The sequence below is a fragment of the Rhodamnia argentea genome, chromosome 6 (assembly GCF_020921035.1).
Source record: "Rhodamnia argentea isolate NSW1041297 chromosome 6, ASM2092103v1, whole genome shotgun sequence".
Classification (NCBI taxonomy): Eukaryota; Viridiplantae; Streptophyta; class Magnoliopsida; order Myrtales; family Myrtaceae; genus Rhodamnia; species Rhodamnia argentea.
This window is the reverse complement of record NC_063155.1, coordinates 3,868,775-3,880,835: the sequence shown is the minus strand read 5'-3', so window position 1 is coordinate 3,880,835 and position 12,061 is coordinate 3,868,775. Positions and strand designations below refer to the sequence as shown.

Genomic DNA, 12,061 nt, shown 5'->3' with positions numbered 1-12,061 from the left:
TTCTTCTTTTCTTTTTTTTATTTTTTTTGGGCCGGCCCACTTAATTTAAAATATCATCAACGTGTTGCGAATTTTGTCCATGAAGTTTCCTCTTTCACTAAAAGCAGCATTCCAAGGTTGAGGCCGAGTACCATCGTGGTCATTGTCCAATCAAGCTCTGATCTGGCCATGGAGCTCCTCCGTGAGCAATGACGGGTGCTCTAGATCTGGTCCATGGAGCTCCTCCGTGAGCCATGACGGTTGCTCTAGATCTGGTCATGGAGCTCCTTCGTGGCCTGGCCGAGGTCCACTCGAGCTCTATTGAGTTGAGCTTAGCTCCAGATTGAGTCGAGCTTGTCACCCCGACAAGCTTCGTCAGTGAGAGGGAGCTCCACGGGCGGTGGAGGCTGCGGATGACTGTCAAGGGTGGATAGAAGGTGTTAGAATATGTCTCGAATTTTAAGCCCGAATTGCAGAAATAAAAAATAATAAGAAAGTACGAAAGGATCAAGTTATATGGGTTTCGGATAACCAAACTTCCCTCAAATCAAGAAAGTCTAGATTTGGATTTGGATTGTAGTTGATTTGGATAAGTCTGCCGATTCGATAGAAGGAATTCTACGTAACCTACTGGAAGTTGGAGTCCACGATGGAATTGATAGTTTGACCAAGAAAAAGATAAGAAAGGAAAGGCAAGTCCAACGTGGACTTGGTCAATTGGAGGTTTCTTTGCTGGCCGATAAAGGACTGACCCAATATGGTACTCTTAGGCGGTGACATAAAGTATTCGAGGTTTTTGTTATTTTGTGGGACTCGCTTTCACATATATATGTATATATAGATAAAGGAAGCAACGCCGTTGTTGAAGAGAGAGTCTGGAAGCGCCTTTTTTTCGAGCGTGTGCTTGCCATTGGGTCTTCGTTTTATTTACTGAATTACATAAAGAATTCAAGTGTCGAAACCAATTAAATCTTGAGGTTAGATTTGTGAAATTCTTTTGTGAGATTGAGAGATTATTTCGTTAGGAATCGGGAGCTAAATTCTGTATGTGTTATTAGATGTAATTGGGACTTGGAAAATTGAGTTGCTCGATTTTAGTCCGTAATATCCATATATCGCTTGTTTTATAGAGGAATTTATTGCTGCTATCCCCGTGGACGTAGATCTCTACAACCGAACCACGTATATCCGGTGTCCAATTTATTTTCTTACTCTCTCTATTTATTGTTCGATTGCTTGTTCCGCGCAATAAAGGAAACAAAAAAAAAAAAAGTGTGAGACATGTCCTACTCCAGTATATTTCACCCCCTAGATGAGTTTATATAATCCGGACTATATCCAAACAATATCCAATCATACTTGGATTTTGGATTGCCTCAAACATCAAATAGGATAAAAGTTACCATATCCGGTATTATATATGTCACCATCAATACAGCCCAAGTTCCTAACCTGGACTTTGGTCTTGTCTACCATTGAATTTTCGGGTAATAGAGCGCATTCAAAGAAGATAATTGGGGACATGCAAGACTACGTTATTATTCATGCTACGAAATTGGGCTTCTGCTAAAATTTTTAGGGCAAAAGAGAAAACCGACCAAATTTCATCAATTAAGAATTTCAGCATTCCAAAAATGCTGAAAGGCTGGTAGGGACTACCCTTGAGCTTTCAGCTTTCTCAAGGTTAGCAATTGGCCTAAAAGCCCTTTGGGAAAACTTGCCAAACATCCCAAATTTTTTCCAAGGAGCTTTGAGGGTCTAAAGACCCTTAGAAAATTTGAACCAAATGCAGCAAGAGTCCATTCTTCTAGTATTGTTCTCCTTATGCATCTAAACTAACTTGAATAACTACTAAACACAGAATATAATAAAACATGCAAAAGGATACCTGAAGTATTAATATTTGTGTACGGCACTCACTATGTGCCAATTTTTTTTATCACTTAAGTGCTAAATCAGAGAAAAAAAAAAGATCGATTAAATGACAATTCCGGTCAAACAATACAGGTGACATTTTTTTTTATTAATTTCTTAATATTATGTGACATTTTTTAAAAAAAAATTCCATCAATTTTTATTTTAAAATTCAGTCCACGTGGACTTTTAGACTAAAAATTAAGTTAATTTTTTAAAAAATTTAAAAGTAAATAGAAAAATAAATTAAAAAAAATTACAACTACATCGACAATAGCCGTGAACCCTCACCGACCATGACCAACAATGGCTGGTGATGGGTGGTGGAGTAGCTAGCGGGGTCGTCGATCCCCGGCATCCCCCACCAAGGTCTTGCCGGTAGTCGGTGATGCCTAGCCGTAGCTGGTCGAGGCCTCGTAGACCTACAGCAAGGCCGACCTCACCCAGATTTGGGGAAGGTCGAGACTTGCCTAGCCACGGCCAGGCCTCGTTGACCCCCTAATGAAGCCTCAACAAGGGTCATCGGGGACTCGGCGACCCCCACAAGCACTACCCCACCCATCACCGGCCAGCGATGGTGGGCAACGATGGCAAGGGCTCATAGCCCTCACTGTTGCAACATTAACCATTTTTTTGTTAGCTTATTTTTAGTTTTTTAGTTTATTTTTAGTTTTTTTAATATCATGTGGATGTTTTAATTGATTTTTAAATTTTTTTTTTGCTGACTAGGATGCTTCGACGAGCTACGTAAATGCCACGTATGCTTTCCGACGATACTCATCGGAGTTGGCACTGAAATAATTATTTTTAAAACAAAATTAGTGCTTAAGTGATCCAAAATAAATATTGAGACTAAAGAGAGCGCCATACACAAGTATTGGCACTCCAAGTATCCTTTTGCCTAATACAACATATCATATCTTGAATTTTATCCGGACAACCAAACGCAACCTAAATAGTTATGACTCGAGTATATATACGGAATAGACTGAAGCATGCTTTTGGCGGGATGAAAGGTGCTAGGACGGATGTAACAAGTTGTGTCTATAGTACAACAAGATTGTTTGGTGTGGCTTCTAAGTAATCTTAGCCGATATCTAGGAAGCTTAATATGCCCTTTTGAGTCGATGTGTGGAGAAACTATTTGCAAATGATAGATATTGTAAATAGGAAGAGCTACATGAGTATGATGATTGCGTCAAGCGCATCATGCGCCAGTGGGAGATGTTGGGTTTCAAACTCGGGCAGCCGATAATGGGCTTAAACCAAGCCTAGCTCATTTGCAGTCAATGTTTTCCGGAGGGAACGGTAACCAAAATGCAAAGAAAACTTCTTTTGTGTGCAACAACCTATGTTGCATCAACACGGCACAGGACACGATGACACCCAGAATGAATCCGAAGCATTAGATGGTACCAGAATCATTCACTTCTGTCATTCTGGATTTCAAAGATGTATTTCTACGATGGTTTGATACGGGACAAGTACCTGAAGCCTTGACGAGACTTCGAACCAAGGATGATCCCAAGACTCTCTCCTCCGGTGATCTATCATAGTTCAATGACTTTAGCGTCTGTGGCATTAAAATCGAGCGCGCGTCCAACCGTAGACCTCCGTCTTCGACCAAATGGAGAAATCCACTCAGACATGGGACAGTGACGACGCCAGCGCCATTGTCAATTGCACCCGAAAGGGCAGTCAAGAACCTCATTCTGCCGTTCCTGAGCAAGACGAGAGCTGCTTTCCTTAATCAATTTCCATGTCCCACGTCGGGCAGAAATAGAGAAAAGAGATGGAAAGCTTCTTATAAAATGGGGGCCCGGTGCAAGGTATTGAGCTAGATGGGTGGATGGGCCATTAGGAAGGCCCGAAGGCCCATGGGACTAGGGTAGATTTTGTTTTCAAGGTAAAAAAATTAACATAAATTCAACTGGGGACACGTGAGTCTCAGCATGTCCCATTTGTTGACGGAATATCCGAAGGAATATCCGAAGGTCAAACATGTCTTGATTGCGAGTTGAAGTGCCCGACACATGTCCGACACGCGAAAAATGTCTTTAGGGCCGGGCTACATGAGTGACAGTAGACTAGCAATTTCGACTTCGAACAATTTGTTGTTTTTTCTTTTCACAAAATTTTTCAACAACTTCTTGCTTTTAACTCCGTTTCATTTCCGAAAGCTGCCTAGTCATCTTAGATGTTGAAAATAAGGGTGAATCTATTTCCAACACATCAAATGAATGGGTGCACAATCCAGTTGAACTAGAAATTTTCTTTTGACAAAAGTACTATCTACATTAAAAGCAAGTTTGTTTGTATAACATTTTATCATGGAATAATTAACATACGAGTTATTGGCCCGCTGCATAATTCGTGATACGTAAGAGAAAATGGTAATCGCAAATGCACCGGTCAGCGACTACTCTGGGCGAGGAGATGTATCATTACACGTCCCGGCGCCGGCGGCTTGAGGGGCTAAAGGGTAGGAGGAGCATTCCCGCAATGCGTCCGCTCCATACATAGCTGGAAAAAGGATAAGTCAAAAGGTCAAGAACGACGACCATCTTCTCTGATCAATGCGCTGTTGCTGTCCCGCACACATTAAATGCCATTGATGAAAAAATTCAGCAACTTGGACGCTATTAAAAGGACACTGTCCTCTCTCTATATCTTCTCCATTCGATGTAAAATCCCACTCTCAAAAAAAGTAGAACTCCTTGGCGATCATCATGGCTTCTAAGTCTTTCTTGTTGCTCATGGTTTGCTCGATCCTATCAGTCACATTCCCCCTCACCTCCCAAGCCTCTTTCCGGCCCAAAGCGCTCGTCCTTCCGGTCGCCAAGGACTCCTCGACTCTCCAATACCTCGCCACCCTACACCAGAGAACCCCCCTAGTCCCCGTTAAACTGACCCTTGACCTCGGCGGTGAGTTCCTCTGGGTCGACTGCAACCAGAGCTTCTCGTCGTCCACCTACAGCCCGGTCCACTGCCGCTCCGCCCAGTGCTCACAAGCCCCCGGGGCACCCCACAAGTTCTGCAGCACCTGCCTCTCCAGAGCCCGGCCCGGGTGCAGCAACAACACGTGCTCGCTCATCGCGAAAAACACGGTGATCCAGTTCGTCACCAATGCCGATCTGTCCCGGGACGTTGTGTCAGCCAAGTCCACCGACGGGTCGAGGCCGGGACGGGCCGTCTCGGTGCCCGGGTTCGTCTTCTCCTGCACCTACACTTTCCTCCTGGAGGGCCTGGCCAGTGGGGTCAAGGGGATGGCAGGGCTAGGGAGGGCCGGGACTTCACTCCCCTCCCAATTCTCAGCCTCCTTCAGATTTGCTAGGAAGTTTGCCATTTGCTTGAGCCCATCCTCAAGCTCCAGTGGAGTGGCCTTCTTTGGTGACGGGCCCTACATGATGCGTCCTGGGATCGATGTCTCCAAGTTCCTCTACTACACTCCCCTGGTCACTAACCCTGTGAACAGTGTGCCGGGTCAGGTGGGCAACCGCTCAGCAGAATACTACATTGAACTCAAGACCATAGCGGTCAACGGGAAGCCGGTGCCGTTGAACTCGTCCCTCCTGGTCATCGACAAAGAAGGCTACGGCGGAACCAAAATCAGCACCGTGGACCCGTACACCGTGTTGGAGACATCAATCTACAAGGCCGTGGTCGGGGCTTTCACGAAGGGACTCTCACAAGCCCCCAGGGTAGCGCCGATTAAGCCTTTCGGAGAATGTTTCGACTCGAGGAACATCTCGAGCACGAGGGCCGGGCCGGCCGTGCCGAGGATCGATTTGTTTCTCCCGTCTATGGATAGGAAGAGGGTGTCGTATTGGATGATGTCGGGGGTGAATTCGATGGTGCAAGTGAAGGAGGGTGTGATGTGCTTGGGCATTGTGGACGGCGGGTTGAAACCAGTGACTCCAGTAGTGATCGGAGGGCATCAATTGGAGAACCATTTGCTGCAATTTGATCTGGCCTCGTCGGCGCTTGGGATCAGCTCTTCTCTGCTCTTGAGGCAGACGACCTGCTCAAACTTCAACTTCAATCCTAAAGCCTAGTGGGATTCGGTCCCACCGTGAGTTATTCCTAGCCAAATAAAAAGTTTGGGTTTTGCCCTGTTTTGATATTTGTAACTTGTCTAATTGTTTTCAGCTCTAGAGATGTGGAATTAATGTTTGCTGGTTGATGAGATATTCTAGCATATGCTGTCTCTCATGCGGAATCTCGTTTACGCTTTGAAAGTTGTCCTTGTCATTAGAATTGGACGTGACTATACTTTATAAGTTGTTGAATCTTCAACGGCATCGCATGAGACGATTCATGAATTATGTATCTTCAGTTTGCACATGTTGAATTTCCACGACAACATGGGCATGTCCATTTTTTTTTTTTTTGGGGGGGTCAAAAGTGGGCATGTCCATTGACTCGCGTCTTCGTTTGTAAAGTCGTTGAAGGCTATAAAATTACATAATTTTATATTAATAAGGAGATAACGCGATCCTGTATCGCTGTGTTAGCAAGGAACATCGGGAGATTGAATTCTCATTCTCTATTTATTAATAAAGATATCCGGGTTTATCTTTTCAAATTCATGACTATGCCAAATCGGATAAATTGATCACTTGGTTATCCGTTGATATGAAATTTACGTTAGGGCTCTTTAACTGTTATACCAATAACAAGGTATGATGAATTACTGACGAATTATATCTCCTAATTCCAAGCTATGACGACTCATGCTTAGGGATTTCCCAATGAAATCTGTAGGTGTCTCGCTGGAATTTCTCTCACGATGGAATACCTTTCATCAAAAGTGGTTTTTCGCGTGAGAAAGATCATGTGACAATTACGGATAAGGGTGATCCGTAAAATTAGGAAATCAATAGATGAAACTTGAATAAAATTATACAAACGTAAAACCGATCCGGAGTTTAACTTGATGGAAAGGTTTAGAATGTACAATTTTTACAAATGAACCTACATAAACAAGCTTTGACAGAGTTTGACTTAATGCCAAAGCCTAAAAACACTTCAATACTATACTAGAGTTTAACTCCACAGCAAAATATCTAGGTTAAAGATAAAAGCTGGAGTTTGATTCCATGATAAGAATTTGAAAGCTACAGTTAAGGAATTTAAAGTGCAACGCAGGAAGTAAAATCGATTACTATTTTTATGAACCGCTTGACAACCTCTTTGGGCAATTATTTCTTCCATATATAATGAGTCATGTAACCGACGATAGCCTTCTAATGGCTTGCAACAACTCGAATCTTCTCTTTTTTACCCTTACCGATCATGCCTACGTCTCTCACTCATCATTATTCCCACGACCAAGTCTTTGGGCGACTGTATAGGGCTTACATAATTGTCGATGGCTATTCTTCTGCCGAATGTTCAAATGATGACTATCCATCAATTCTGGCGCATATCTCAAAAGATGTTTCAAATTCTTAACGGCATCGCATGTTGTTGGTGCTGGAATCAATAATAATCTCAATTCAATTGGCGTATTTGATGACTAGACCGTCATCAATTGGCATATGAACATGTAAACATCCTCAAGTAGACTAGCAACTGCATGATCTTCTCCATGTGCCATGCGCGTGACCTACTCACGCTATGATTGTATTTCCTCGGATCTCTACCCTTTTTTAAACTCGATTACGAAGGGCATAAACAAAAGCTAAGTCTTTACGCTTCTTCTTCCTTGCGTCTTGAAACCCTAAACCCTAGTTTATACTTATTCAAGCACTCTACTGGTTCGAATGGCGTCAAGTTCATCTCAATCTTCCTCTACGAAGATCATCGCGAATTTCGATGATCTGGGTCGGAATGACTACACCAATAATTGCTGTTTTCGCCTTCTAAATTTGCTTGATGAGTGTCCAGACCGTTTAGTTCTCGGTCCCTGCTTCCTCAACCATCAACGTATTCTAATTTCTCTTCGGCCTTGTTTTCCTACGAAGCGCGATGAACTACTTCCCATTCAAAGACCATCCATAATGGACATCTAGGCTACAGAACCATCTCGATACAGAGTTCCATAAATGATATCTTCGGCTGAAGAAAGATGCTCGCACATTATTTGCCGGGGCAAAAACCGGTGTAAGTACTGCATTGAAGGTCAATATGCTATCTGACGATTTAAACCTTGGACCCCTCAGTGCTGCTATTAGTTTTTTGTCTAAATCTATCAACTGTTTTGTCTTTCCCTGGGGTCCTATAGCTATTACTCTTTTAGACATCTTTGTCATAGCTGGTTTTTACCCACGTGGCATTCCTATTGAAGAGGCAGAATCTCGAAACGAATTCAATTGCATGTCTAGGCTAGTTTAAGAACTGCCCAATTAAACTCTAAATCAGCCCAACATTCCAAAGATTAAGTTAAATCCGAAATGACCAGCAACATTCAGTACACCGAAACCAGAAATCATTCATAGGAATTGCCATATAAACTTAAAAGATCATCAACAAAAGGGCGGGATACCACATACCCAAAGCCCATCAGTTTAATCGAGACTTCCCTGTTGTATGTTATTTAGGCCTTATTTTTTCGTTGTCCACAAAAATGTTTAGATACAAACTATTGTCCATAAATATAAATAGTTTTCATTAACTAACTATTTCAAGCGATTATTTTTTAAAAAAAATAAAATTTTAAATTATTATTTCTCGTGAAACAAACGAGCGCCAAATGAAGACCAATCACAGCTTGAATAATGGGATACCAGGTCATGGAGCAGTCATCTTGAAACGCCCTTCTCGAGCATTGAAAATTCGATGATATCCTCATCATTACTCATCAACAACAGAATTAGATCCAAACCAAAATCAAAATTCATTATCATGAATAAGTAACAAGAAGGATAAGTCAAGCAACAAATATTAAAAGATATCAAGAAATTTTCCCTCAACACTTAGGAAAAATCTGACCCATCATTAGCCAATTCAATCCAAAATCTTTTAAAATTTGCTAATGTAGTCATTCCGATCAATTTGAGTAGACAATCATTGATGTCGATGATTTTACAATTTCAAATTTTTTTTTTTTAATTCTTCCTTTTCTTTCCTTTTCTTTTTGTTTTTTCTTCCCAGAGGTAACTTTCGGATTAATAATAACATACAAATCAATTTATTCAAGAGTCGCCACTAATCTATTAGAGGTCGATTAGTAACCCAAATAAAGTGTGGTAGAATAATTTTAACGTGCAAATCAATTTATTCAGGAGTTGGCAGAAGGATCACGGGGGCACGGTGACCGGCAACAAAGGGCAAAGCTGCGGCGGATGGCTCGAGTAACCTCGGAACGTTCAAAAAGCTCGTCAGAAAACTGGTCACCACAGTGAAACTAAGCGAAAACGATGGAATCACCTGCAAGAAATCAAAAATTGCTATTGCCGTGGGAGCAAAGTTGAAACGTTGCTGGTCGTAGTGAAGAATTGGACGGGGCTGGCAGGCAGGTATTGCTGGAATTGTTGCCGAGCAGAGGAGTCAGCGACTGTGACGGAGCTTGGATGGCAAACTACGGCAATAGAGGACTGAGCGATGTCGCAGGGCAATCCCTGGGCAATCTGGGTCACCGTAAACTGTAGACAGGGACTCGCCGTGACCTGGAGTCGCCACGAGGCACGAAGCAGCAGAAGAGCCTGCAAGGTTGCCAAAGGTCGTCTGGACTGGTGGGGTTCTCGCCAGATCGCTCAAGGAACACCTGGAACTGGAGAACTCGTCGGTATGGCCCTAACAGCTCACTCGAAAACTGAGGATGCGTTGGAGAGCCGCCAAAAACCTCCGCTTGAGTTGATTGGGTACACTTGGAAGAGCTGCGATCGTAGCTGGACCGGTGCAGGGGGTCGCCTCGGCTTGATGTGCAGCGACTGGACTGGCAGTGAGGAAGCTGCCAAAGCTCCCTTCCTTGGCTGAAGGCCCGCTTGAAGCTCGCTGTTGTCGTTGCTGATGCAGGCAGAGCGCCGATGGCTCGAGTAACCTTGGAACGTCCAAAGAAAGCTCGTCAGAAAACTGGTCACCGGTAACATCCCATTCTTAGAATCGATTTCGGAGTTCGGAAAGCACCGTCCGCCTCTCATTTTCCTACTTGGTTTGGGGCTGTCCTTATGTGGTGATTCTTATCCCAAAGGTAGAAAAGAAGAAAAATGAAAGGTGATATGGCTGCAACACGTTGGCGAGATCCGATAATTGTTCCATTCTCCATCCTTAAATTGCTGAATGATGTAGCTGTCGGAGCAACGTCTGCTACGACGACGAAGACATCAGCTACGCTCCTATTTTTCATTTGCTCTTTATTGGTAAGTAGCTGTGTCGGAAGCATCTATAGGAAGGCACATGTTAAGATCGCCAACAATTTGCCGCCTGGAACTCCTTTGACAGTTCATTGCAAATCCAAGAACAACGATATGGGAATTAATCATATAACGAGTGACTGGGGATTCTCGTTCGTACCCAGCTTCTTCGGGAACACATTGTTCTTTTGCAGCTTTGCATGGCCCGATCAATTTCATTGGTTCAATATATATGTGCAAAGCAGGGATGAGATGACTGCTACCTGTGTAATTGGAATATCACACCCAATGGTCCTTGTAAGCTCAATATGCTGACCGGACAGTACCATAAATGTTATCCTTGGAACCCTCCTTTAAGGGGGAATGTTGCGCAGAACAAGAAAATAAATCGAACACCAGATGTACGTGGTTAGGTCGTAGAGACCTACGTCCACGGAGAGAGCAGCAACGAATTCCACTATAGATCAAGCGATACACGGAGATTACAGATCAAACTCAAGTAACTCAAAAAACACTCTCGGTGTTTCCCAACCCCAATTACATCCAACAGCGCACACGGTATTTAGCCCTAACTACTAGCAAAATAATCTCTCAATCTTGTAAAGGAATTAAACACAAATTCTTACTACAAGAATATCTCGACTAGAACACACAAATTATTGATGTAATTCTACAAATAAAGGACCCACGGGGAAAACCACTGACAAGCACTCTATAACCGGCGCTTCAAGACCTCCTGAAAACCCACGATCTCAATGAATATATATATGGATGCGAAGTCCATCGCCTGAACTCTACTTCTCACATTGAATAGTCCAACGCCACTTTGGATTTCAACAGGAAAGAAATCCAAAACAAATCTTAGGCATCTTATAGAGATCTAAAATATCTCTTATTCAAAAGTCCATGTTGAACTTTTCAAAATTAAGAATTCACGTGATATATCTTGGATATCCACTAAAATTCGATCACTCCAGTCAATAGAGTCCATGATCAACTTTTTTTTTTTTCTTTTTACATCTAACAATTGCCAAAGAAGATTACGTGCTCGTGCCATCTTTCTTTGCTCAATACTTGAAGGTCCACATAAATAATAATTCGTCTTATATCGATTTCGTTTGTCGGTTCAAACTCGAGACATATTATAACAATCTCCACTTTGGCTCGACGTTTGAGCCAAGTCACAATTGCTTCGCTATAATCCGAGCTTCTCACTACTACTCTCCCACAACCCTAATGGGCTCAACCGCCACAAACACCATCCAAGTCCAAGCTGCGCTTGAACTTCGCCGTAACCGTGGACCTCATCAGAATACCAATTGAACATGCACCTTTAGCTGCTCCACAAGTACTTTCTGATACAAGCTCCTTAATCACAGATAAAGAAAAATCTTCATTGCATCTATATCTATAAGAAGATCGAACATATACCTTGTCAATATCAGCAGTTACAACAACCGTTGGCTCTATAGGCTCCACCTCGCTACAAGCACCATTTGTGTCGATTCTTGCGCTAATATCCGCTATCTCGGGAGTTTCCGTTTGCAACTCCACCTCAAGCTGAACATCATTCAGATCCGTATTTATACTGCCACAAACACTCCTAGCTTGAAGTACTGGAGACTTGTCAAAGGTAACTTTTATATCGCGAACAGGTGAATTTATATTCGGGCACCACAATTGATAACCCCACTCACTCGTGCATAGGTATGGAAGATGCACCTTACCCTCATATCGAGCTTACCATCACTTACTCGATAATAACACGGGTAACCAAACATTCTAAAAACAGAATAATCAGCAACGTTACTCGACCACACTTCTTCGGGAGTCCGATATCCGATCGCAGTTGATGGAGATCTATTCATCGG

The 12,061-nt window shown here is 42.8% G+C and overlaps 1 protein-coding gene across 2 annotated transcripts; it reads left to right on the top strand.

The window, feature by feature from the left end:
• The first annotated feature begins 4,493 nt into the window (after positions 1 to 4,493).
• On the top strand, positions 4,494 to 6,200 carry LOC115744897 (probable aspartic proteinase GIP2). Of its 2 annotated transcripts, none has more exons than XM_048281355.1 (2): positions 4,494 to 5,991; positions 6,051 to 6,200. In XM_048281355.1, the coding sequence occupies exon 1, from the start codon at positions 4,623 to 4,625 to the stop codon at positions 5,946 to 5,948; it is 1,326 nt and encodes a 441-aa protein (XP_048137312.1). In that variant the 5' UTR covers positions 4,494 to 4,622; the 3' UTR covers positions 5,949 to 5,991; positions 6,051 to 6,200. The 2 variants fall into 2 exon arrangements, with proteins under 2 accessions (XP_048137312.1, XP_030536164.1); XM_030680304.2 differs by having other exon boundaries at positions 6,081 to 6,149.
• Positions 6,201 to 12,061: the final 5,861 nt, after the last annotated feature.

What these genes read in the sequence shown, in the direction of transcription:
- LOC115744897 (XM_048281355.1), top strand. Translation starts at nt 4,623, where the DNA reads ATGGCTTCTAAGTCTTTCTTGTTGCTCATGGTTTGCTCGATCCTATCA.